At 57.2% G+C, this 25,953-nt stretch overlaps 3 protein-coding genes across 6 annotated transcripts in view; 2 read left to right on the top strand and 1 right to left on the bottom strand.

Annotated features, from left to right (window-relative positions):
- ATF5 (activating transcription factor 5) lies at positions 1-5,285 on the bottom strand. 3 transcript variants are annotated; one of them, XM_016125738.2, is made up of 5 exons: positions 5,036-5,237; positions 4,764-4,812; positions 4,080-4,262; positions 2,437-2,733; positions 1-1,364 (listed from the first exon to the last, which is right to left on the bottom strand). In XM_016125738.2, exons 4-5 carry the CDS (start codon positions 2,612-2,614, stop codon positions 682-684), a joined length of 861 nt encoding a protein of 286 aa, XP_015981224.2. In that variant the 5' UTR covers positions 2,615-2,733; positions 4,080-4,262; positions 4,764-4,812; positions 5,036-5,237; the 3' UTR covers positions 1-681. The 3 variants fall into 3 exon arrangements, with proteins under 3 accessions (XP_015981224.2, XP_036088545.1, XP_036088544.1); XM_036232652.1 differs by lacking the exons at positions 4,080-4,262; positions 4,764-4,812; positions 5,036-5,237 and adding an exon at positions 3,042-3,266; XM_036232651.1 differs by lacking the exons at positions 1-1,364; positions 2,437-2,733 and having other exon boundaries at positions 3,417-4,812; positions 5,036-5,285.
- Positions 4,019-25,930, top strand: NUP62 (nucleoporin 62). 2 transcript variants are annotated; one of them, XM_016125651.2, is made up of 2 exons: positions 4,019-4,154; positions 22,290-25,930. In XM_016125651.2, exon 2 carries the CDS (start codon positions 22,354-22,356, stop codon positions 23,908-23,910), a length of 1,557 nt encoding a protein of 518 aa, XP_015981137.2. In that variant the 5' UTR covers positions 4,019-4,154; positions 22,290-22,353; the 3' UTR covers positions 23,911-25,930. The 2 variants fall into 2 exon arrangements, with proteins under 2 accessions (XP_015981137.2, XP_015981138.2); XM_016125652.2 differs by lacking the exon at positions 4,019-4,154 and adding an exon at positions 11,156-15,682.
- IL4I1 (interleukin 4 induced 1) overlaps positions 4,052-25,953 on the top strand; it is a 31,691-nt gene continuing 9,789 nt past the window's right edge. Inside the window, exon 1 of the mRNA XM_016125633.2 lies at positions 4,052-4,154. The gene's annotated coding sequence lies outside the window, so the exon portion shown is untranslated. The remainder of the gene's footprint in view (positions 4,155-25,953) is intronic.

The raw sequence follows: 25,953 nt of genomic DNA, 5'->3' as shown, positions 1-25,953 counted from the left end.
GACCAGAAGAAATTCATTTTATTTCTGCCACCACTCACAAAATGATCACTCCCTGCCCTCCCTCATCCTAGATGCAGCCCCTGGCCCCACACCTTTCACAAAACACTGATTTCCTCCCACAGCTAATGTGAACACCCCGCCACCAACTATGGCCATGCCCGCCCTGCCCCACTCCCCACCTGCCTCCATAGCCACCAGCTCTTTAAACTTGGCCACCTTTTGGCTCCCTGCCCAAATGTAGTTTCCCAAGGTCACCTGGCTTGCTTTTCTTGTTTATATCATTATACAAGTGCCATTCTTAAAATGCTCCCCGACTTACTCTCATGAAGGCTCCCCCATCCTAATAGGCATGTCATTCTGCACAGGTTTCTGGCCTCGCCTCCCTGCTTGAGAGGTTCCCAAGCTCTCCCCAGCAACCTGAACTCTCCGGGCGCCTCAGACCCTCAGCTGTCATGTGAGGAGTGTAGATGTTGACTAAGGCCAAACATTCCATGATCCCGGGAAGGGAGGAGAGGAGCGGAATGGAAATGCACAAGAAATGAGACAAGGATAAAAGGAGGGAGAGAGAAGTGGGGCACACTGCTGGAAAGGAGCCGGGGGCAGAGGGATGAAGAAGGGACCCTGCCACCTCGGCCCCAGAAACAGAAGTGAGCCAGAGCTGGAGACCAAGCCCCTGTGTGCCTAGCTGCTGCGGGTCCTCTGGCTCCGCGCCTTGTACACCTCGATGAGCAGGTCCTTAACATACTGGATCTCCCGCTCCACAGATTCGGCCCTCTCCCGCAGCTCCCGGTTCCGTGCCTCTAGACCCTGGCACTCACCCTCCAGGGCTTCGCCCTCTGCCCGCTTCCTCTGGCGGTACCTCAGAGCAGCTGACTTGTTCTGATCTCTCTTCTTTTGTTTGCGGTCCCCTCGGGTGGTGGCAGGAACGGCGTAGGGGGCCGGGCGAGAGGTCGGAGGTAGAGGAGGGGGCTGCTGTGGTGGGGGCAGGGGAGCCAACCCTGAATCGCCCTGCCCTGCCTCGCTGCGGCAGTAGATGGCCAGCAAGTCTAGGGTATCCAGGGCGGGGGGCTGGGGGAGGGCAAAGGTGGGGAGGGGGACAGGGAGGGAGGGTGCCGGTGCCGGTGGTGGTGGTGGCGGTGGTGGAGGCGGCGGCTGCGGTGGTGGGGAGGACGGTGGGAGGAGTGGAGCATCAAGGAAGAAGTCTTCCATCTGCTCCAGCTCCTTCTTGAGGAGGGAGGCCATGGCTTCCAGGTCAGGTGGGGGTGGGGAAGGTGGGGGGAGGGCACCTGAGGGCAAGGGGGGCTCCAGAGGGAGAAGGGCTGTAAAGTCAACCCGCTCAGTCATCCAGTCAGAGAAGCCATCACCTGGAAGATTGGAGGAGGGCAAAGTTCCTTGAGTTCCTGGTCCTCTACCCACCTGGGTGCTCACTCATATCTGCTTCGTTCATCCCATTCATTGAGTAAAGCCACCAACCAGCCAACCAGTCAATGAGTCAATCATCAAACCAGTCAACAAATCAGTCAACCAATAAACCAGTTAAACATCTAGCCAACCAACTGACCAACCAATTAACCGGTCAACCAACCTGACAACCAGTAAACCAGCCAACCAACCAATCAGCTAACAAAATGAATCAGTCAACCAACCAATGACCCAAACAACAAAAACAGATGACCAGCCGTTTCTTCAATCATTCCAACATCCTCTTTACTGATTAACCTACATCTGGGATCTACTCTCTAGTTTATTCTTTAAAAGCAAACTAAATTGCATATACACAACACACCCATTTCGTCTTTAATTTGTTGATTCTTGAAAACTCTACGTGACAAGCATTTGGGACACACTAACAAATTAAATAATTCTTGCCTCAGGGCCTTCTGTATGCTGCTCTCGCCAACTGAAAAGTTCTTCCCTTGGGTCTTTTCATGGCTGTTTACCATGTGTTAGGCCTCAGCCAAAACGTTACCAACTTGGAGAGGGTTTCCTGGCTACCCGCTCTAAATTAGGTCCATGATGTCATTTTTTATTTTTTAAATTTTTTTAGGCAAGGCAACCCTTGGTTGATCTCACAGATTGCAGGGACCTCATCAGTTTACAATCCCTTATTATTTATTTATTTTTTAAAGTAAATAAATGGTCTTCCTAGGTGGTCTCCCATCCGAGTACTAACCAGGCTCAACCCTGCTTAGGTTCCAAGATCAGATGGGATTGGGCTAGTTCAGGGTGGCATGGCCTGATGTCATTTTTTAGCTCAGCTACTAAGTGCTTCCCACTTATACCTCACACTTATCACTTGTCTCCTCTGTCTTTTCACTAGAGTATGCCTGGCATATTATAATTATCGAGTGAATAATTGAATAAATTCTTCCTCCTCCTCGAATCCTGCACCCCATGCCCCAGTTCACCCCACCTCCATTCTCCACCTGCCCTTACCTGCCAGGGGCTCTCCCCCCCCTGGAAGCCCGCCTTCCAGGGCTCCCCCAAGGACCTCATAGGGAGCCAAGGGGGCAGGGGCCAGGGGGAGTTTTCCATAGTCTACGAGCCAGCCTAGCCCGCTAGCTGGGAGCAGGGCCCTGTCCAGCTCCAGCCCCAGGGTCGCCAGGAGTGACATGGCTGCAGCACAGGCGCTGGGCACGGATGGCAATGAAAGAGGCTGCACCAACAGCTGGGAGGCGGCTCTGGAGGTTGTTCAGCTGGGCGAAGACAGGCACCAAGGAGAAAGTAGAGGACCTACAGGTGAGACAAAAGTGGGTTGGGTCACAGGCCAGCCTGGCTCACCGCCAAAGTCACCGGGAAACCAAGCCACACCCCCGCGTCTCCGGGGTTCTGCTTCACGCTTCCAACTGGGCTTGAGACTATGCTTCGATCCCTCAGAATTCTAAATCTGTCCTTTCCCCAAATCTCTGCGCCCCATCCACTCTCAAGAGAATTCTCTTCAGGCCCGACTTGCTTTTCTTCAAAACCCCCAAGACCCAATCTCTCCCATACAGAAAACTAATGGTTTACCAGGGGAATTTCCTTAAGCCCCTCCCACCTACCCCATAATATTCCTTCATAAGGAAGCTCAGTTTTCTTCCAGCCACATCCCTTACTCGAAACTATTTCCTTTAGGTCCCACCCACTCTCTAGGTTCCAGATCAGATCAGTTCCCTGGGGATTTCCTCCTGTCCCACCCCTTCAATGTTATCCATTCAAATCCCACTCTTCCCTTCTAACTTTGCAGTGACCACCATTGTCCCTCCAAGTCCCGCCCCAGTTTAGTTTAGCTCCACCCTTCTCGAAGATTCCCTAGCCCCGTTTTTCTCCAATAGAAACCCGTCATCGCATAGCCCCGCCCCCTCGCACAATGGGCTCTCCGAAGACCGAGCGTTCCCCGTGACTGGGACCCTAGCTCCACCTTTTTTTTGGGCAAATGACTGAAGTCCTCTTTTTTAAGCCCTGCCTTCTACCCTGTCAATCTAAACCAGCACCGGCCCCAGCAGAGGCCGGAATGAAAGGGAGGGGCGTTGTGCCGCGAGCCTGAGCGGTACGAAGCAGGCACGGTGGAAGGGGGCCGGCGGAGAACAGCGGCCCACGCCCCGGTCCCGTTCCCGTTCCAGCTTTTGGCTCTCAGAGAGCTAAAGCGCACGCTCCGTGTGTAGAACGGTTCCCACTGCTCACGCCTGCACCCGCCTCAGGGTCAGTGCGCATGTGCAGCTGCTCACTCCCCACCCTTTGCACATTAATACGGACTCTGGTGGGGTGATGCGCGTGACCAATCGCGCGCAGACAGAATCGTTCCAGGAGAGAAATAAAAAAGACATACACCCTCGCTGGGGGTTAGTGCACAGACCGAGCCGTATCCGGGCCATCTTTAAACGCCAAAACTCTACGGAAGAAAGCACCTTCCGCCTCGTCCCGGGGGGCCGAGTGCGCATGCTTGGCCGGACGCCCACGCCGCTACTCTCCTTCTGCGCCTGCGCGACCGTGATCCCTCGCTCTCGTGTCCCCCCTCCCCCCAGGCTTGGCCTTGAGGGCCGCGAGCTTCGAAAGGGCGGGAAAGGCGGTTGGCGAGGGAGGGGCGAGCGGTTACTCACTCCATGGCTGCGGAAAGGAGAGGCGGCGGCGGCCTCGGCTGAAGAAAGAAGGCAGGAGCGGAGAGCGCAGGCGCGGTGAGCGCGGAGACGGGCCGGGGGCACGGAGGGGTCGCGGCTACAGCGCCATGGCCGGGGATACGCGGGCGGAGGCCGTGTCGCGGCGGCGTGAGGAGACAGCGTGTTCTGAGGATGGGGAATGAGGCGGCCCCGGGGACTGAGGACAGATATACCGGGGCTGGCGCAGCACGGCCCGCCCGGATCCTTCCGCGCCCCGCCTCCGCGCGGCCCCCAGCGGGAGGCAGGCCCGCCGCCCTCCTCCCGGGGATCCAGCCGCCCCCTCCGACCCCGGGAGTGTGGCCCGCCCTCCCCTATGGCTCGGGGGGCCATCCCCCTGTTCCTGATGCCGGGGCCGGCCCGCTGTCCCCTACACCCTCGGGCCTGCTTTTCTCCCCTTTCTGATTCAGGCCCGCTTCCCTGGTTCTGATTCTGAGGGTTCGGCCCCCTCCCCCTCCCCGAGGCCCGCACTGGTGCGTTTCTCGTTACTTTCCCTCCTGTTTCACTTATTTCTGGTCGGCCACACGCTCCTTTCTGCATTCCCCAGCTGCCGCCTCACCCCGAACACGCTGTTTGTGGGTGAGAGCCCCGCGTGAGTCACAGTCAGCGCGCTCCGTTCACATTACAGACCTGCCTTGGTGGCCTTGGGCAATTCCTCTGGCCTGAGATAGGGAAGTGCCTGTGAAATGTGAAGAATAATCAACCCTGCTTGATGGGATCGTTTGTGAGAGTCAGATGAGTCGATGACGCCTGGGAAGCCCTAAGCATAGAGCCCAGCTCATGCACGAATGCTCTCGGCGTATCTTATTATTATTATTAATAGGAACCGTGGGGCTCTGGTTCATCTGGTTCATCTCCCCACCCCCACCCGCAGGAGCCCCAGACACTTGACCATCCAGTACCTGGCAGTAGTAGGTCATTCTTGTGACTCTACTCTTCCAAGGTGTCAATTTCCAGCCATCCTCACCCTTCCCCATTCCAGGTATTCCCAGCCCCACCCTGGTGCAGGGAATCGGGCATCCCCGCCCCTACTCCAGTCTGTCCTCCATCCCCTGCCTACCCTGCCTCTGCTTCTGCCCTGACTTACTGATATGCCCTCCCTCCCCACGAAATCAGTTTCCCAGCCCTCCCAAAAATGGGAGACTGATTTACTAAAAGAGGGGCCATCTCCTTGTGTGCGCTGGGCCCTCCGTCAGCCTGTGTGGGTGTGGGCCTTGCCTTTCCCTCAGAAACCTTCCCCCCCTTGCATCCGTTCCCGTCAGGACATTGCCCTTGGAGTTTAAGTGATCGGACTGCTTTGCCTTAGACCACTTACTGTCCGCTCTGTCAGTTTTTGAGCACTCACTCTGTATTTCCTTGAGTCTCCACAGGCTACATTATTACCCAGGCAGCATAGAGTAGTGGTTAGCATAGATTATGGAGCCAGACAATTTAGATTCAGACTGCACCCCACTTACTAGCTATGTAAGCTGCGATCTCCCTTAGAAATAAGAGGCCATTGATAGTGTAGCTGTGTTTTGGTGCTGTCAGGAGGATTAAATGAGTTAACCCAGGTCAAGCACTTAGCTTAGTGCCTGGGACGCAGTAGGGTTTACATAAGGGTTCGTTATTGTTATTGAGGTGGATGTTTTATCTCCATTGCTAAACAGTTAGTGCTTTGAAACTATGATGAGTCATCCACCTTTTAAATGACACTTAAAGACCCACCTTCCACATGTCAGTGCAGCAATTTGAGCAGTAGCAGGAAGGATCAGGGTAGACTGTTGGACAGAGTGCTTGGCAGTGAGGAGGACATAGTCATCCCATGGGGTCTTTTTCTGAGAAGATCTAGATTATGCACTGGAATTAGGTAGAGCATTTTTTAAATAATCTTTTAATTGGAATAATTTTTTATTTAAAGAAAAGTTGTAAAAAAGATAGTGGAAAGTTTCCACATACCCCTCGCCTCATTGTCACCTTACATTACTGTGGTACATTTGCTAAGTTAAGGAACCATCTGTACACCTCTATTAATCAAATTTCGACTTTATTCTGATTTCACTGGTCGTTCCCTAATGCCCTTTTTCATTCTAGGATCCTCTCCAGGACACCGTATGACATTGAGTCATGGCGTCTCATTAGCATCCCCTGGTCTGCTGCTGTTTCTCTGACTCGTGTTGTCCTTTGTGACCTTGACCGTTGTGCAGAGTGCTAGCTGGATGTTCTGTGGACTGTACCTCAGTCTGGTTTTGTCTCGTAGACTGGGATTATGGGTTTTCGAGAGCATGGTTAGGTGGGATATTTTTTAATAACCGGAAATGAACTTGCTCAGTATGGGAATCATGTTGCTGGCTGGGCGAGATGCACGCTGACCAAGAAGGCGCAGGGACAAGGATCCCGGTACCCCTGTCCCCTTGTGCCTTTCTCCCTCTAGATTTTGAATGCCACCCAGTTCAGCTGTGGTGCCAACCTTTCCACCCAAACAGCTCCACTCAGTCCTGCTGAGTGGGTGCCAGTCGTCACACTTGGCTCTCAGCCCTTCTCGGCATGTTCTGATGTTTGGGCAGTGGCTACCTGTGAGCGCAGGTCTTTGTCCCCTGAGCCCTCTCTCATGCCCACCCCTGACCCAAAACTGTGGCCCCCCAGGACTGAAATGTGTCGATTCCCCCCAGCTTCACAGAGTGTCTGGAGTCCAGGTACCTCAGCCCTTCCAGCTCCTGAGCAGGGGCAGGAGCATGGGTGGGGCTGCTGGGGACTCTTTTTCATTGCGGAGTGACCAGGCTTGGGGAGTGAGGTGGCAGTTGCAGGCAGGTTGCATCACCCTGGCTCTGGGATGGGAAGGGGTAGTGGAGGGAATCTCTGGGGGCCCCGGCGCACCTGGCAACAGTCTCCTGGTTAGCGGAGCTCTGGATCCAGGAGAGGCCCCAGCTCATCGAAGGCGATGGGGGAGGGCGAGCAGCTGCCTGTGCAGACCCCGAGGATCTGAGATTCGCCGCCAGGAAGTGGCCTTGGGTCATCGAGGCTAACCCACTTGTCTTGTAGGGGGCAAGACTGAGGACCAAAGGTGACAGGCACTTGTACAATCATACTGCCGGTTGAGTCGGCCTCTACAGCACTGCACAGCTCCTGAGGTCCTGCAGGCCCGGGGAGACTGTCTACTTCCCTCAGATCAGACCCCTCGCCCTGGGCATGGCTTGCAGGAAGGCCACCGAGCCTGGGCCTTCGCCTCAGGTTTGCTGCTGCTCAGTTGCCAAATTCTGTTGATTCTGACTTGCCTCTCCCGCCCCCTCTGCTCCGCAGGAGGTCCTCCTCACCTGTACTCTTGAGCAACCCCTCACCGGTGTCCCAGTTAAGGTGACAGTCCGGCATGATGGAAGAGGCGCTGAGTTTGCATCAGATGGGCCCAGGCGCCAAGCCCACAGCACTTAGCCCTGGCTGCAGATGCAGGCAGAGACTGGGCTCTGCCTGAGCCTCAGCTGCCTTCCGCAGGGTGGGACAGAATGGTGGCTCTAGAGCCAGTGTGCCTGACCCCTGGCAAGCGGCATCGTCTCCCTGTGACTTAGTTCCCTTATGCATAAGATGGGACTAGAAGGACGCACCGCACAGGGTGGGCACGAGGGTTAGGTAGGGAAATCGACGCGAGGTCTTCGGAGCGGGCCTGCCCGCTGTGAGCATTCGCTGTTTCTTCCGGAGGCGTGGGGTGCTGGGGGGCTGCGGGAAATGCCGCAGGTGAAACCCCGCGTTCACTGGCTCCCCCACATCTACGTGTTCATTTCTCTTCCTGTCCCCACTGCACTCTGCTCTGCTTTTGCAGCCACTGCAGACAGGTGTACATGGACACGACTGTTTCCCTAAGCGCGTAGAAGGCAAAGTTGGGACCCTCCTCGTCCCCAGAATCATCCCCTCAGCCTCCAGCCCTACACCGCTGCCTCAGTGGGCCTCAGTCCACTTCTGGATGAGTCCCCTGTGTACAGAGGCGGGGAATCCAGTGCTGTGATCCCAATTCCTGGGTCATGTAGGCCGGGGGGGCGGGGGCTGTAGGTGGACATCCTGGCAAACAAGGGCAGGAAGGCCAAGGCTGTTTCAGCTCGGGAAAGGGCAGCGCAGGGCACAGGTCGGCCACGTGGCCGACGGCTCAGAGTCCTCCTGAGCGCCTCCCCTCCCCTTGCTCGCCTGCGTTTCAGCTCTGAGAGCCTCGTCGGCCCCGCACCAGGCACTAGCTCTCTCGATGGTCACCTTCTGTTGTGGTGTCTGCACTCGCTGCTGTAACAGTGCCATAAACTTAGTGGCTTAAAACAACACATTTGTTCCCTTTCGGTTCTGGAGACCACAGTGGCCGCAGGGCTGCGTCCCTTTCTGGAGGCGCCGGGGAGAATCCGTTCCTTGGCCTCTTCCAGCTGCCGGAGGCCATCTGTCCTGGGCTCGCGGCCCCTTCCTCGGTCACTCCTCTCTCCTTTGATCTTCGTGCTCTCCCTCTTGAAAAGACCCTTGTGGTTACATTAAGGTGTGCCCAGGTAACCCAGGATAACGTCTTTGTCACAGGACCCTTAGTCATGTCTGCAAAGTGTCTTTTCTGCATGAGGTTGCATACTGAGGTTCTGAGGTTTAGGGCACCTTTGGGAGGCCATTATCCACCCTACCGCCTACCCCTTTTAGAACCCGTTTCCTCATCTGGGAAATAGGAAATAGGCTGGGGCCCACCCTGGGGCGCACCCTGCCTCCTGTGCCCACAGAAACTGGCCATAGGGAAAGGACAGGGCCAACCGAAGGGACCTGTCTTGGTGCTCAGATGTCACTGCTCTGTGACCTCCAGCAAGATACTGGGCCCCCTTGTGCCATTATGGCCTCATCAGTAAAGTAGGGATAACAGCAGAACCCTCCTGAGAGGGCAGTGGTGAGGACGAGCCTGGTTCAGTCAGCCAGCCGTCCCCACAGACTGCAGGCCCTGTCGCGGGGCGGGCCGGCGAAGCCCTGGACCAGCGGAAGGGCCCGGGGCGGCCCACCCCGCTGGGCAGTGGTGCCAGCCTGCAGGTGCAGAGCTTCCGCTTTCACAGAAATCAGAAATCCGGGTTTTTCTGCAAGATCCAAGTTTTAAAAGGTTGGCGAATATTTAGAGGAATCCCAACAAGCCACGAGTGTGGACAGACTCAGGCTGCGGGTCTCCCCCGGCCTTCAGCTCATTGATCTTCCCCCACACCTCAGACCTGTAACCTCCCTGCCCACAGCAGGGGACAAGGGGACTGTCTGACTCGAGCCAGTCACAGGCCCAGCCCCTCTCTGCTGAACTGACCGAAACTGAAAAGGAGCAGAGTCTGCTCAGACCCACCCCAGGCCCACAGCCTGGGCGGCAGCATTTGTGGGGGCGGGGCAGGGGCTCACCAGCAAATGGTCCCTGCGGGGCAGGTGTGTGCCAGGTGCGGCTGAGGGGGAGCTGGTATCTGATTACCCCACCTGTTCTTACCAGCCAGCCAAGTCCCCAGCCAGAAGCCACTAGGAACATGTGTTGCTGAGCAGCTTGAGTTTCCTGCGTGTTGGTGCTAGGGAGGCCGCCCCCCACAGGGCCCCTCTGGGCTGGGGTAGGTGACTTTGGGAGGGCTCAGGGAAATGGCCTTGCTCTGGATCCGTGCCGACCGGAAGCAGGAGCAAGGCCATGACCTTGCTGTGTCTTACTTCTTCAGAGGCGGAGGGACGACAGGCACTAGTGCCGTGATTAGTGAAACAGCCATCACTCCGAGCCAGGGGGGTGAGGGTTGGTCATGTTTGTGCTCAGGACAGTGTTTGTGTTTTCGTCTGTGTGGAGGCATGACTCAAGTGGTCTCATTTTTGTCTCGTCTGTCACGCTCAGAGTGACCTTGGCTGCTGATGGTGTTCTGTGAAATCATTTATGTCCAACGGGAGAGTACGGGGCTCGAGCTGGCCGGACAGATGTGCTCAGTAGCGGGGGAAGGGAGGTGGAGAGCCCCAGGGCCAGGACACGGCCTGTGTTGCTGCCATGTGGTAGGCCACGGACGCGTAGCTCTCATGGGGTCACTTGGGCACAGAGGAAGGTAGCAGGGCCTGACCCAAACTGGCACCTGCTGGGATGGCCAGTCATAGTGGGAGCCGAGGGGAGCAGGAGAGAGAGATTGAGACAGAGAACCACAGTGGGAAGACCTCACAGTCCCCTGGGTTCCCCAGGTGTCCCCTGCACAGGCGTGTGGGGATGCACCATGGCGAACATCGAGGGTCAACGGCCTGCAGAGCCCCAAGCCATAGCCTCGTTCGTTCAAGAGCCCTTTGTCCTTCTCCTCCTGCCTGCTGCCACCAACAGAAGGACCAGATTGCTGAGGGGGACAGGAAAGAGCAGCCAATGTCCCCTTTTCACTCCAAGCCACAGGAAGTCCAGCCTGTAGCTGTGGGAGGCAGACAGTACTGAATCGGATCAGGAGCGAGACCTGGCTAGACTGGCCTGGAAGGTGACAGAGATGGCCGGGGATGTCGTCTGAGAGTGGGAGGAGGGTGCTGGCCATGGCACGTGGTGGGGGATGTGAGAAAACATCACGTTGGAGAGGCTCCTGAGATCCAGCTTGGCGCCAGGGCCAGATAGTGGGGTCTGTCCTAACTACGTGCACGACCTTGGGCAGGTCACTGAGGTTCTCTGGACCCCAGTTTGCTTGTCTGTCGGACGGGAGAGCGGGAGGTTCCCGCCTCACGGGGTCATCAGCCAGCACAGGGAATGCACTGCAGACAGAGCCCGGCCCATGAAGTCCAGAACGTCCGTGTGTGTTCGGTTCTGATTCTCAGAGTTAAAGCCACCCTGTCTCTACCTCTGGTGGCTTTCACCTGGTTCCTTGAGAAACCATCTCCATGGCAACGTCTCTGCCACAGCATGGCTGGGATCTTTATCTCCTTCCCCCACTGGTACTACTGCCTCTCCCCTGGGACACCGCTGTTGATTACTGGAGAGAGGCTGGGGAGGGCACAGGTGTATGTGGTTCTGTCTGTGAACACACACACACACACACACACACACACAGCACTCTTAAAGAGTCCCTCAGCCCTGGTGCTTCAGCCCCTCCCCAGGTCTTGATGCCTTGGTGTGGTGGCCATGTCCACCTTCCTTTCCCCAGGGCCCCCTGCTGTCCTTGCAGCTGCCTGGAGCATTGCCACTTTGGCCTCCTCAGCCGTCCTCAGCAGGTTCCCTCGTCCTGTCCCGGTCACTCATCCTCAGGGGAAGGCATGCGTCTCTCTTCAGAAGCTCCTCTGCCCAGCCCTGCCCACCTCCACGGCCCTACTCCGTTCTTCAGCCTGCTCCTGGCGCCCCGTGCTGGGTGGGTTTGTTTAATGGCTTTATGGAGATACCATGTAATTCACATCTGTTTGTGAAAGTGTACAATTTATGGTTTTCAGTACATTCACAGAGTTGTGTACCCATCACCACAATCTAATTTTAGAACTTTTTCATCACCCCAAAAAGAAGCGCCATACCTATTAGCAGTCACTCCCCACTCCCCACCCCCGAGTCATAGGCCACCACCAGTCTGCTTTCTGCCCCTGGAGTTGCCTCTTCCAGACACTTAATGTGACTGGGATTATAGGTGGTCCCTCGTGTCTGGTTTTCAGGGTTCGTTGGTACTGTTCCTTTTTAAGGCTGAAGAGTATTCCATCGTGTACTACATTTTATCCGTTCATCAGTTGATGAACATTTGAGTCATTCGTACTTTTTGACTGTTAATGAATATGTGTGTACAAGTTTCATGTGGACATGTTTTCACTTCTCTTGGGAGATGCCTAGGAGTGGAATTGTAGTTAGTACCTGGCACAGAGCAACCCCTGAATTTGTTTATTCTATTGACAGGCATTTACTGAGTGCCCACCATGGCCTGTAACTATTACAGACACTGGGGAACCAGCAGTGGAAGTCACAGACAAAAATCCTGCCCCTTGTGGAGCTGACAGATGATAAATGAGATTATTGTGTCTCAGATGGTACCAAGTCGTAAGGCTAGCCAGGCAGCCCTCACTGAGTAGCTGGCATCACAAAGACCTGAAGGCGGCAAGCAGTCCAGGGGGCGGAGCAGCAGGTGCAGAGGCCCTGAGGCAGGCAGGGCTAGGGTGGGGTGATGGCCGCAAAGCATGATTGCAGGTGAGCGCACCTTTCGGCTGTCGTGAATAATGCTGCTACAAACCGTCGAGCATGAGTTTTTGAACACTTGTTTTCAGTAGCTTTCTCTTGATCAGTTAGTTAACACTGGGATTTTGAGGGTGGTGGCCAGGCCAGATTGTCTTTATTTGCCCAGCACAGGGCCTGTCCTGTCCTAAGACCCAGTGGATGTTCGTGACTGACTGAGGTGTATTTGTGAATAACCCAATGCATGCTGGCACAGGTGGATTCTGAATGGTTAGTTGCTTTCCTTGTTATTTTTTAATAAATGCAATTGATGTATCAGATTGGCAGATCCGATATAACTTTTCCTGATCTCAGGCGCTGGCCGGTTGTGGGGAGATGGTTGTCTCGGGCACTGCCGGTGAGAATAAAAATGGGAACCGGCAGGCCGGAGGGCAGCTTGGCAGTCCCTCGGTTAACCTCTGCCGTGGAAAAACGCCCCCGCCCATTAGCACCATCCGCAAGCCCAAGGCACATATTGTTTATAATAAAGGGCACTCGGAAGCGTCCTGAACGTCCACCAGTAGGGAAGTAGATAAAGTGTGGGAGGGAGGCCTAGAGACTAACTGGCAGCAGCCAGCAGAAGTGAAGAACATTCTGAGAGAAGGACAAGTTGGTGACACGTGCAATGTGATACCTTGTGTAGTGGGGAAAATAGGGGAATGAGAATGTGTCCTCTGGCTGCAAATATACAAATGTGAAAAAGATACACAGTGGCTCTAGCACGGGTGCCTCTCGGGCGTGGGGGACCCGGGTGGGCGACAGCGATTGAGGGTGTCTTAGCTTCGTCGATAAGGTCCAAAACAATATTTTCAAGAAAGGACTGATGTATTAATTGTGTCATTAAAATGTAAATGTTAAAAATGCAGTTAAGTAGAGGGGGGAAAATCCTTCAATATCAGAGAAACAAACAGTTCTTGGCAAAAACGAGTAGGGGGCCCAGCGCCAATCTCCCCGACATCTCTGCCAGTCCCGTGATTTCGTGGTAAGAGTAGTGGTTCTGCAGCCTTCTCTCTGTCTCCTGATTGTCACGCGCGTCTCGCCTGGCTGCTTCTCCCCGTGGGGAAGAGGCTGTTTGTCCCAGCACCTGCGCCCCTGCGGGCATGAGCCCAGGCCTCAGGAGTGGGGAGGACAGCCAATGGCTAATTAGGCATGATGTGGCTTGAGGGAGAGAGTGTGTTCAAGGAAAGGAAGAAAGGGGAGAGAAGGTCGCGAACCCCTGAACCCAGGAGGCACGGAAGTGCCAGCACCCCTGCCAGGCGGCCTCCCCTCCCGCAGCCCTTCCCGCCTCCGTCCATGGAGGACCCTGGGCCTGCGTCAAACGACTTCTGAGGTCTAGTAAGTGAAAAAGGGCAGTGCATCTGGCGTGCGGTCTTTTCTGTACACAGTGGGGATGTGTGCGAACTGCGCGTTTGCTTTAACTGCATTGGAAATCTCTGGGGTGAGGCACAGGAACCCTGATAGCTTGTCTCCAGGATGATCGCTGGGCCATGGGGACAGGAGGATGGGACCACAGCATTCACTTTCGAGCTTTTGAACATAAAACCATGTGAACAAACTACCTATTCACAAAAAGAATTTAATTTTTATTTTTTAAATAGCCGCTGCTGTGTCATTGGGTCAGCTGGGAAATGGACCATGGGCGCCAGTGCCTCCTTGGTCTGTAGCACGTAGTGACATGTGGGCACTTGAACGGTAGACATCTGAACGTGCAGTACACCGGGAGGGGTTCCTTCCCGGGCCTGGGCCTGGAGAAGAGACAGCAGCATGGCAGGCAGGGGCGCTTTCTGGGGCCCCTGCCCCGGGGAGCAGACAGACGTGCACTTCCTGCCTGGCTCTGCACAGGTCCCTCTGGCTTGACACAGGTCGGTTATACCCAGGAGGTCTGGAGGGCTCCGGTGCTCTGGTCCTTGGAGGGGGGCAGGGGGCGCCAGAAGCAGTTGGGACCAAGAGTCCCTGGTGGGTGTCTCCATCCCACCCTCCCTGTCCCGGACATTTGTACTGTGGCAGAGGCGTGGCCTTTAGACAGAGGTAACCACTGAGGGTTTCGTGCTGCCGAATCGCCGTAGGAAAACAGCTCTGCCACTCTTGTGGGCCCCTGCCACAAGGGCTGGTCACGCCTCCCAAGGCAGGTTGGTCACGTCAGAGCTGGACAGGGTAGCCCAGGCCACCACCGGCTCCGCCTCTTGCCCCACGGCAGCCTGGGCAAGTCTGCGAGCACACTGCTCAGAATGCCTCCTGCCTTGGCCTTCGTGCTGCTGTGTCCTCGGCCCGAGTCAGCGGAGACTCTGCCTCGGCTGAGATCCAGTTAGCGAGCCACTCACTGCTTCTGAGTTGAGTCCCATTCTTGAAGGGCAGGCTCTGAGCTCATCGGTTCCCAGGGGGTAAGAGCAGAGGTCCCCGACCTGTTAGGCACCAGGGACCAGAGCTCCTATGAGGAGCTGAAGCGGAGCTGAGGCAGCAGTGCTGGCACTGGGGAGCAGCTGCCAGTATGGATGAAGTGTCGCTCATTTGCCCACCACTCACCTCCTGCTACGTGGCCCGGGGGTTGGGGTCTCCTGGGTTAGAGGTTTTTCAAACATTCAGGAGATATGGTATTTAAGAAGCAGAGTCAACAGACCTGGGGCGTCCTGTCTATATGACAGGACGGCAGCCAGCTCGGGAGCGATGATCGTGGGGCGGCGGGGTGCCCCTGCACTAACACACGGCAAGGGCCAGCTAGGCTTCGGAGCCCAGGCTGGATGGATGGTGGCCAAAGGCAAAGATCCCCTGGGTCTCTCGTTCTCCCCCTTTTATCCTCTCTGCCCGCCCCCTCCACTCCTCTTCCCGGCTCCTTTGCTCTTTCTGAGTCTGTGGTCACACTTCTCTAGGTCTTAAACCACTAATTCCTTGGGGAAGAGTTCCCACCGAGACAGCTCCTGTCCTTCCTGGGCAATCAGCATTGTCAGCAGCGCCACCAGGTGGCTGTGGGCTGAATGCCAGGAGTGCTTGCTCCAGTCGCTCCCTAGAACTGGGCCTGGAGGCTGCAGGGGGCACTCATTGGCTGACAAGCGCCTGACACGAATCAGACCAGTCCTTATTTTTAGATGAGACCGAGGCATGGGGGATGAAACTGGAATCTAAGAGTCCAGGGCTGGGAGTGGAGAAGCAGGGGCTCAGGCCAACGGGCCGCGTCCTGCCAGGCGACTGACAGCAAAGGACGGGGAAAGGCCCTGTCCTCGGAGCATGCAGGAGTCCAGTCTGGACTTCTAAGGGCAGCAACAGACCCTCGCCCCGGGCCATCCCCCGCCCATCGGAGGACAAGCATTCTCGAGCCCTGCAGAGGAGCCCTGGGAGATCAAGCCCTTTGGCCGGATACCCTCCTGTCCCACATGTCATCGCGTTTCTGCTACAGAGGAGGAGGTGGTGGTCTCAGCCCCGGCGGGTGAGCCTCTGCGCAGCGTCATCCAGGCCGTGAGGGGGGCACTGAAGGGCAGCGGTGGTGTCAGGGAGGGAGGTGGTGTCACGACTTTGCCTTCAGTAGGCGGACTAGCCCGGTGGTCTGCCTCTGTGACCCGGCCTGCAGCCCCACCTGCCCCCAGCTGGCTGCTGTGCAGAAGCTGGCCTGTGTATGTCACTGTCTCTGCCACCCGTCTGCCCAGTGAACAATTTAAGAATGGATTCTGCCATCTCGTCCTCTCACACCCCAGGCGGAACCTCAGGCATTAGCCCCAGAAAGATCTGGACTCCCATACTGGGATTAGTGTTTGCTGCTCTGTGACCTTGGAGAAGTCGTGTCACCTCTCTGAGCCTGTTTCCCATCCAGGAAGGGTTCATGTGCTGCTATTTAGTGCCCCTGGCCCAGTGCCACATAGGCAGTGCCTGGCGGGTGAAGTTAGCACTGGTTATCGGTCGGTCAGTGGGTCACAGTTACTTACTGTGCACCTGCTGCATGCCAGGCCCTGCGCTAGGTGCCAGGAATGAAAAAAATGGAAATTCTGCCCCAGGGGCCAACACCAGCACTGATACTTGCCCTCCCTGGTGCTCTCAGGCCATCCTGTTCTTCCCTCCGTCACAGATGGCCTCTTATTGCTGGTTGTCACACATACAGGCCCCTAATGAGGTCACCCCAGAAGGGTGAAGGGGGATGTCTAGATTTTCAGAATCACAGCTTGCTGTGCTTTTTTTAGCAGCTCCCTAGCTGCTGGGGCCCAGCGGCCGCAGCACCCCTCTCCCCACGGCCCTGTTGCAGAGAAAGGCCGGCCCAGCCCCGTCTCCGCCCCAGCTCCAGGACGTGCTTCCCGTCTGCAGATTTGGTCTGTCTCGTTCTTCCTTTCTCCTTACCCCTGAATTTCCTGTCACTGTTGTAAAAAGTTATCACAAACTGAGTGGGTTAAAACACTACACGCCTATCCTCTTAGAGTTCTCGAGGTCAGAAGCCTGACGGATCCATGGGGCTGTGTTCCTTCCGAAGTCTCGGGGGGTCGGGGGTCTGGTCTCGGCCTGTTCCAGCTTCTCACGGCACGCTCGCCATCTCTCCAGACAGGCCCTCCACGGTCATGTCCCCTCCGCCCTGCCCCCCTGCCTCCCTGCTCCACATCAGGATCCTCGTAGTTGCATTTAAGGCCCACCCACGTCATTCAGGCGAATCTCCCCGTCTCAAGATCCTTGCTGCAGTCACTTCAGCAAAGTCCCTCTTGCCCATGAGGTCACATGCTCATGGGTCTGGGATTAGGGCATGGACAAGTGTGGGAGCCATTATTCCATCACACCCGCCCCATCCTCCTTGCTCTTCTTCCCTCTTGGTCCAGGCTGACGCGTCCGTGCTCGTTCCCCTGTTCCTGATCTCTAAGGGAAGGGGCTGGGATAGGGAAGGAGGGAGGAGAGTCCCAGGGCTCATGACAGTGACACCTGCCCCCAGCCACACTGGCCACCTGCTGCCATCATCCACCTGAGGACTTTAGTCTGTGCTCCGGCCCCATACACATGCCGCCGTTCCCTCGCCCCTCACACATAGCCTCTCCCAGTGTGACACGTGGTTTCTTTGTGGCATTCGTGCTCCTGTCTGTCTCCCTTACTGGGCTATGTACTCCTCGGTCTTGTTCCCGGCGGGGCTTTGGACGGTGCCTGTACATCACAGGTGCTCGGAAGTCCTTGTCGTATGAATGTCGTACCGCAAAGAGTTTGTGACTCTCTGTGACTTCACCTTGGGAGACGGGCCTTTGGCCTCTCCGTGTTGTCATCACTGTGCAGAGTAGGGCCGAGTATGTAGTGAAGTTAGGAGTAAGTGGCAAAAGTAAAAGGTAGAGGTGAGGCGGGTGGATGCGGGTGATGCTGGAGAGGACAGCCGAGAACCCTGGGCTGCAGCCAGCGGGTGGGTCATGTCCTCAAATAGGAGTCCCAGGGGGCTCTTCAGCTTTCCCTGGGAAGGTGGGCGCCGTGGGCCCGCAGCTCTGCCAGGAACTTCTCCAGCTCCTCTGAGGCGGCTGCCGCTCCCTCCCGAGCGGACTGCAGATGGCCGCAGCCGTGGCCGTCTGTTCCCAGCACCCGGCCCAGGCACACTCTTCGCCTTTTCCAGGAAAAGCTCCGTTCCTCCAGTTTCTGTTCCTCTCGCCTTCCCCTGAGCACTGTCGGCTTCTGTTTCCGGAAATCTCGCCCCTTCAGTAGCCGTGCAAAGCCTGCGTCAGCTCCTAGTAGTGTGTGTATGTTCGGCCACAATTGTGAAAAAGTCCCGAGGTCCTGGCATCCCTGGCCTCGTTCACCAGGACAGACCCTACAGAACCGTCACTTCATTTTGGTGCAGATTTACTCATTTTCCAAATCAGGGTTCTCTCCTCTGTCCCCAGAGTCCTGGCTCAGGTCTTGAGCTCTCGGCCTGGGCCATCACCCAGCCTCCAGCCTCCGCCCCTGCAGTCCATCCCTGTGCATTTATCTGGCCATGTCAGTCCTCCGCAGTCTTCATGTCCCTCCACGGCTCCCTCAAAATAAAGTCTGAGCCATGAGCGTGTGTGTAGTGACGTGATGCAAAGGGAGAAGTGGACAGAGCCACAGATGCCACGCTGATGGCTCAGGACACTCCAAGGGCTTAGCAGTCATCTCAGAAGTGGGCAGGCACCTCCTCTGTGTGCAGTGTGCAGGGTTTGGCGACCCAGGCCTATGAGTCACCCTTAGCGCGCACACTCCCTTTAGCCGCCCTAGTCCCTCAGCACCCCAGAAGCACCTGCACAGGCCTCTGTCGGCCTTCACCAGGCCCTGCCTCCCTGTCTCCTGGCCGATCCTACATCCTTTGATGCTCAGCTAAGGCACATGCCCCCCAGAATGCGGACCAGTGTGACGGCCTCGCCCCTGCTTCCACATGACCCAGCCCTGTTCCTGCCTGGGACCCTGGGACTGAAGCTGACGTTTGCTGTGTCTCCAGCTGCCTTGAGGACGAGGGCCATGCTTAGTGACCTCTCTGGGCCTCACCCTCCTAGTCTGTAAAGCGGACCTGCCCCAAATGAACCTGCTTGCAGAGCCCGTGAGCAAGAATGCATCCGAGGTACACGGGACAGGCTGGGCCATGTGTGTTCACCATCATTATGTCGCTGGCATCTGGGGAGTTGGGAACAGGCGAGATATGCAATAGAAGGTGCGCCACGAAACCAGACGAGCCCCACGGAGCACAGTTTTCCTTGCAGTTTTTTAAGAGTGTAAAAAGCAAAGGACTTTATAAATGCTCTTTTGGAAAATTTTAGCTGCAACTTATCACTAGCAAAAGCTCTCTTGGGCTGAAGTCCCAAGAACTAAGACCACGTGGGTGGCTGTTAACAAACCCAGCTAAAGGTGGCTCTGTAGTGACAGGTGCGTTTTCTCACGCAGGAAGGGCTCTGACCCTGGGCAGGGCGACGGCAGGCCTGAGGAGAGCAAAGATGCCTCCCTTGGAAGCCCCCAGAGCAGCTTCGTGAACATGCCAAGGCCAGGGGCCGTCCCCAGGGAGACAGCCTCACTGCCCTGATGGTGGTCAGCGTACCTTTCCAGCACTCCAGGGGTGCCGACAGGCAGCCAGTCGTGATCTGCTGGCTTAGACTGGGCACACCACCAGTGGCGCAGGCAGTCCCGGGGTCATCTCTCTAGAGCATGTGTGGAGGAGGAGGAGACCCTAAAAATAGGGGCCTGCGAGAAAGGCAGAGGGTGCAGTGCAAGTTGGGGAGGGGTAGCTGCAGTGGGCGTCCTCTGACTTGGGGTGGGGGAGGGTTCCCCAAGGACACTTCGAAACAAGCTGGGCCTGCAGGACAGGGGAGAGGAGGCGGGACCGCGGATGCCTCTGTGAGCCAGGCAGGCACCAGGCCTCGACCGTGTCCTACTCTTTCCTCACAGCAGGGTGGTGGTCCCCCTCGCTACGGATGGGGATGCCGAGGCACGTGGGGCGCAGCAGCCCCTAGCCCCTGGGCCCTCAGCTAGCTAGTGACAGAAGCAGAGTTCATACCCGATCATTTACGTGTGGAGACCAGCTTCGGCCTAGAAGCTGGGACTGCCTGGCTGCTGGACACGGGAAGTGAGAGCGCACAGGTGTCGGGTGGAGCCGGGTCCAGAACAGGCCGTGTCCCCAAGCAGGTGGCATCCGCCGTGCCTGGGTGGGCCCGGGTGGTGGAGTGGGAGTTGGCAAGTAACTTCAATCCGAGCCTCTTCCCGCACCTGTGAGGCGGGGCTGGCATCGCATCCTGCCTGGTGGGACGCGCGGAAACTTGGCTGAGGGTCTGGCTGCAGAGTGTCCGTGGCACAGGGCTGGAGTTAGCTGCCTGGGAAGCCCCATCGCTCTGTTGGAACTGGCACTTCTGCGGCCTGACGACCCCCCCAAGCAGTGGCAGCCAACTGCGAATTCATAGCAAACTTGAGGTCAGCCACAAGCCCGGTCTTTTTCTTGAGAACTTCACAGCTGGGTGTTCACGCCCCTCCTGCAGAGTCACCCCTTTAGTGCACACTCTTCCTGCCTCACCAGCTTCCAGAGGCTCTCCCTACAGTGCGGCCATGTGCCAGCATGTGGCTGCCGTGTGAGCGAGCCCCCTGACTCACGCCCTGCGGTCCGCCACACGGCAGCATGGCAGCTGTCACCCCCCTTTCCTGGTGAGGGAGCGGAGCCTCGGCATTGGCTGTCCCCTGGTTGAGAACGGTGCTCTGGGGAGTCATGGGGCCATGCTTCACTTCTATCGGCTCACATCTCACCCGTGTCAGTCCCTGCGGCTGCTCTCTCTGTCCGTCACAGATCTGGTGGCCTAAAACCGCTCAGTGTGGCACAGAAGTCCGGACCAGCCCCACTGACCCAGCCCCAGGTTCAGAGGGGAATCTCTCCCTTGCCTTTTCCAGCTTTTCAAGCCGCCCAAATCACTCGCCTGGCGGCCCCTCCATCTCCAGTTCAAAGGGTACCACTCCGACTTCTGCTTCCACCACCATGTGGGCCGCCTTCCTGGACCCACTGCCCCTGCACTCTGTTTTATAAGGACACTCAAGATGACATTTAGGGCCTGTCGTTTAATCCAGGACCATCTCCCCCTTCTTAAGGTCCTTCCTTTAATCACATCTAAGAATTCTTTGCCACCTACGGTCACATATCCCTAAATTCTGGGGATTAGGACAGGGCTCTGGGTTGGACCGTGTCTTCGACGTGGCTTGTCAGTTATGTTTTTCCATTACACAGACTCAGCACTTGGAAACTACTGCAAATTAGGGGGGGTCAGTGTGCCGCCCCGCTGCCCAAAGAAGCCTGTCCACAGCTCGCTGTGTTTCCGTCCCGGCTTCTCGCTCTCGAGTTGTTTTCCACAGCTGAGCTCACTGCACTGGTAAATTTGCATTCTGCTCCGGTGCCATTGTCATCATTTCCTGCATTTCTTGTGTATTGTTAGAAGCCATATCAGCCGACATGATGCATAATGCTGATCATCCCTTGTGTCTGATACCCACTAGATTTTCTAATTGGGTGCAGGGCGGTGCCCTGTCATCCGGTGAGCACGCCCGAGGCTGGGGTCAGCTCCTGGCCCCGTGCTTGCTAGCTGGGTGACCCTGGGTGCATCGCCACAGCTTCTGAGCCCCAGTTTCCTCATCTCAGACATGGGAACAGAATCCCTGCCTCCAGACAGGACCCCATGTCTCTCCCAGGCCCACCTCACAGTGGATGCTCAGCACATGATTGTTACCTAAAAACGCCACTGTCCCTGTATCCTCCGACCCTGTCTTCATCCAGTGACCTTTCATTTCCAGCTAACAGATGACTCTGCTCGGTGCTTTTTTAGTTAGAAATTACAGGGACCAGGGATGCGCTGGCTCATGGAGCTCCTGGGAAGACAAGGTGGGGCTGGGAGCGTGGCTTTCTTCTGGGTGCTCCCCCGCTTTGCTCTCTCTGGTGGCAGCTCATTGTCTCCCACACGGGTGGTGGGGTGGGGTGGGGATACACGTCCTTTGTGCCCTGCGCCTGCAGATGAAGTAGGCCACCCGCCCTGCAGCGCCTGAAGAGGAATCCTCCTGTCGGCTCAGGTTTCTGTGTCTCCTTGAATCGGCCGCTGTGGCCAGGGCCTCGGATTGTTCTTGAGCTCTTGGGTCTCCTGCTCGCCCGAGTTGCAGGGAGGGTGGGAAGATGCCCCAGCGGGCATTCAGGGACTGGCCCAGTTTCCGGGGCCTGTCTCTGAGGTCCAGAAGGGTGCTCAAGGTAGCATTCTCTACCCCCTTCCTGTTGTAGTCAACAGAGAAACCTGGGGGGTCGGTTCTGAAGGTGTTGCTTTGTGTGATTCTAGTCCCCCGCGCCTGGACCCTGGCTGCGTCCCCCGGAGCCCGCGGGGCTCCCTATTGTGCAGGACGCTCAGGCTGGTCCGAGCTCATCCAGCTTCTAGCACGCCACATACAGCCCTTCCTTTCTAGCTGAGCAAGGCCTGGTTAGGGCGCTGCAGGTGGAGGCGGGTGGCCGCGTGGTAGAGTTGCCAGCCCTGCGCCCTGCAGACCGTGCTCCATTGTGCCGCTGGAGTTGCCTTTCCAAAACTGCCATCTGATCATGTCACTTCCTCTGCTTTAAAAATCTCCCCAAGGTTGCAGACGCTGACGGATTTGCTTTGGGAGCCGGAGTAGCTGCCGCCACCGGAGTCGGGAGCCATGAGCGGGTTTAATTTTGGAGGCGCCGGGGCCCCCACAGGCGGGTTCACATTTGGCACTGCAAAGACAGCGACTGCCACCCCTGCTGCTGGGTTCTCTTTCTCGACGTCTGGCACTGGCGGGTTTAGCTTTGGGACCCCCTCCCAAACAGCCACAAGTACCCCTTCGACCAGCCTGTTCTCACTCAACACCCAGGCGCCTGCGACTCAGACCCCAGGGTTCAGCTTTGGAGCCACGACGCCCGCCACAGGAGGACCCGGGTTTTCCTTGGGGATCAGCACCCCGAAGCTAAGCCTGAGCAACGCGGCCGCCGCCCCAGCTGCGGCGCAGCCCAGTGGCTTCGGGCTCGGCAGCGGCACCCTCACCAACGCCGTCTCCAGCGCCGTCACCGCCAGCCAGGGCGCAGCCCCCGCCGGCTTCGTGTTCAGCTCCTCCGGCACTTCTGTCGCCCCATCCACCACGCCCGGGGGCTTCTCGTTCACAGGTGGCAGCACGGCCCAGGCCGGGGCCACCTCCAGTTTCAGCATCGGCTCCATGGGGAGTTCCACGCAGCCCACGACCCTTGCCGGCTTGTCCTTTACGTTGGCCACGCCAGCAGCCACTGGAGTGGGGGCCACACAGCCAGCTGCTCCCACACCCACTACCGCCACCACCAGTGCTGGGCCCACGCTCTTCGCCTCACTCGCCACCGCGCCAGCGTCGTCCAGCACCACCGGGCTCACCCTCGGTGCCCCAGTGACCACAGCCGCAACTCCGGGGACCGGGGCGCTGGGCTTCAGCTTAAAGGCCCCTGGAGCAGCCCCTCCGTCATCCATAGCAACGTCCACTGCTGCGGCCACCACGACCAGCAGCAGCTTTGCTCTGAATCTGAAACCCCTGGCGCCAGCCGGGTCATCCAGCACCGCGCCCACCGCCGTGACTGCTCCATCTGGCCCTAGTGCAGCCGCCGGGGTGGCCACCAGCCCCGCGATGACCTACGCGCAGCTGGAGAGTCTGATCAACAAGTGGAGCCTGGAGCTGGAGGATCAGGAGCGGCACTTCCTTCAGCAGGCCACGCAGGTCAACGCCTGGGACCGCACACTCATCGAGAACGGGGAGAAGATCACCACCCTGCACCGTGAGGTGGAGAAGGTGAAGCTGGACCAGAAGAGGCTGGACCAGGAGCTGGACTTCATCCTGTCCCAGCAGAAGGAGCTGGAAGACCTGCTCAGCCCGCTGGAGGAGTCGGTGAAGGAGCAGAGCGGGACGGTGCACCTGCAGCACGCCGATGAGGAACGTGAGAAGACCTACAAGCTGGCGGAAAACATCGACGCGCAGCTGAAGCGCATGGCACAGGACCTCAAGGACATCATTGAGCACCTGAACACATCCGGGGGCCCCGCCGACACCAGCGACCCCCTGCAGCAGATCTGCAAGATCCTCAACGCACACATGGACTCACTGCAGTGGGTCGACCAGAACTCGGCCCTGCTGCAGAGGAAGGTGGAGGAGGTGAGCAGGGTATGCGAGGGGCGGCGCAAGGAGCAGGAGCGCGGCTTCCGCATCACGTTCGACTGAGCCCGGCCTGCGGCTGCGCGCACAGTGGGCGCGCAGGTCTCGGCTCGCTTTCGCTTTCGTTTTCGTTTGCAGAGAAGTCCTTGTTTCTTTCTTTCAAACAGTCGTGCTGTCGGGAGAACTGCTCTGTGGCTTGACCTTCCACGTTGGCAAGTAGTATTCTGGGCTTTCTGGGCCGGCTGCGGCCTAGGAGCCACGCGCACTCTGTGTGTCTTGTGTGTGCCCTACACCTTTTCACCGACTGCCAGCCCGGCCTCCTGCTCGCTTTGGCCACATGCGGGAGACGTGCCCATTCGCCTGACGGCCATCCGTCTCCAGGCTGGGCTCCCCAGGCGGCCTCGGCCCTCAGGGGACAGCCGAGGAAATGAAGCACCTGTGCAGAGGTGACTTGTAACTAGAACAGACCGCGGGATGGAACATTTCACAGGAGGAGATGGGTCAGATGAAGGACTGGGCCGGGGATGTTAGAAAAAGGGTCAGACTGGACCCGGGGGTCTTCACGTCACCCAGTGGACACCTCATCCTCCAGGTCTCCTTATCCTAGGCCATCCCGCAGCCCCACCAGGTGGCCGAGCCGCAGTCCCCACAGCACACCGAGCGTGTACCTCTGTTAATGCCTCCCTGCGTTGTGCCGGCTGTTTGCTTCTCCGTCTTTCCATTAGACTGTGAGCCCCTGTGGGCAGGGACTGTTTCTCGTGTCCCTTTGTGTCACGTTTATTGAGCGAACGAACAACAGAGATGAAACCTGACAAAATGTTAATCCCTGATGCCCGCTGCAATGGCCACGGTGGCAGAGGCGGCCGCGGGCTCAGTGCTGAGCTTCCTGGTGCCAGAGCAAACCTAGTCAGTCACAGTGTGATCCAGTGTCCCGAAGGCAAAAGCCAGCCAGGCAGACCACAGGCGTCTTTCGTATTTGTCTTTATACTTTGCTGCACCCTGAAATACCTAGGACTGTATGTCGCTTTCCTAAATAAAAGTCTACTGTGGAACAAAAAAGCTGCTATTAATGTAGATAACATGGAAAGAGACAACTGGGGAAAAAGTAAGTTCCAGAAGACTCACATGGGTTGCGTCTGGACTCAGACAAGCAAAACAGAAGGATAACGTTTAGGCTTTGGGGGACATGCACGTACACTCGAGGCGGGCTCCTCCAGTGCTGGTGGCCGCAGAGGAGCACATGGGGTACCTGTTAGAGGTCACGTTCTGGGTTATAGCTCAGGATACACATAAGCGTCCAGACATCCATCACCGTTCCTAAGGTGGTCCATAGCTCTCACAGTACCTGAGCCCTAGATGTTCCCGGCATTCTTCTCACAGTTACCTGGGGCTAGCTGGAGGGTTCTGCTCCTGTTCATCAGTGGAAAACAGGTGGCGTCCAGACACCTGCCTGACGTCCCTCCTTCAGCCCCAGCTCCATGGGCGTGAGTGGTGCCAAGCCCTTCGGCGGGGCGCAGTCTGACCTTTAGCCTCCCCCTGCCTATGCCCCACTGAGCCACATTTTGGCTAAGGAGTGCCAGAAGCTTGTTCCCGTAGATTTAGGGTCTATTTTCCCTGAGTCACGGTCACAGGCATCCCCTTGGACTGTTCTTGAGCTCCCTAAGGTGGGTGTCCCATCCCAGCAGAGGCCACAGGAGGCGGAGAATGAACGAGAAGAGGGGGACCCCTGCAACCCTGGTGGCTTCTCCTAGAGCTCCTCTCCCTAGTGCAGTGGGCCCTGGTGCAATGCGTGAGCTTTGATGGCACATGCAACCCAGTCTGACCCCTGCACCTGGGGATGAGAGATGGGGGGCTACGGGGCCCCTAGAAAGTATAGAGGCATTTGTATTTCAGCTGCACCTATTCAGTCAACGGCCACTTTCGGAGTCCCCGCTATGTACCATATGGCATTTGGGATCATAACCACCCTGTCCCCAGGGAGGTCACTGGCCAGGGCCATAGAATCGGTAGAAAAATATTTCTTGAGCTTTCATTTCCAATGTATATGATATACCTGTTGTTTTCCATATTAAACAGTAAAGCTTAACTGCTTTCTTGTAGTTGAATTTT

Source organism: Rousettus aegyptiacus, unplaced genomic scaffold (genome assembly GCF_014176215.1).
Source record: "Rousettus aegyptiacus isolate mRouAeg1 unplaced genomic scaffold, mRouAeg1.p scaffold_m13_p_14, whole genome shotgun sequence".
Classification (NCBI taxonomy): domain Eukaryota; kingdom Metazoa; phylum Chordata; class Mammalia; order Chiroptera; family Pteropodidae; genus Rousettus; species Rousettus aegyptiacus.
This window is presented reverse-complemented; position numbering and strand designations above follow the sequence as displayed.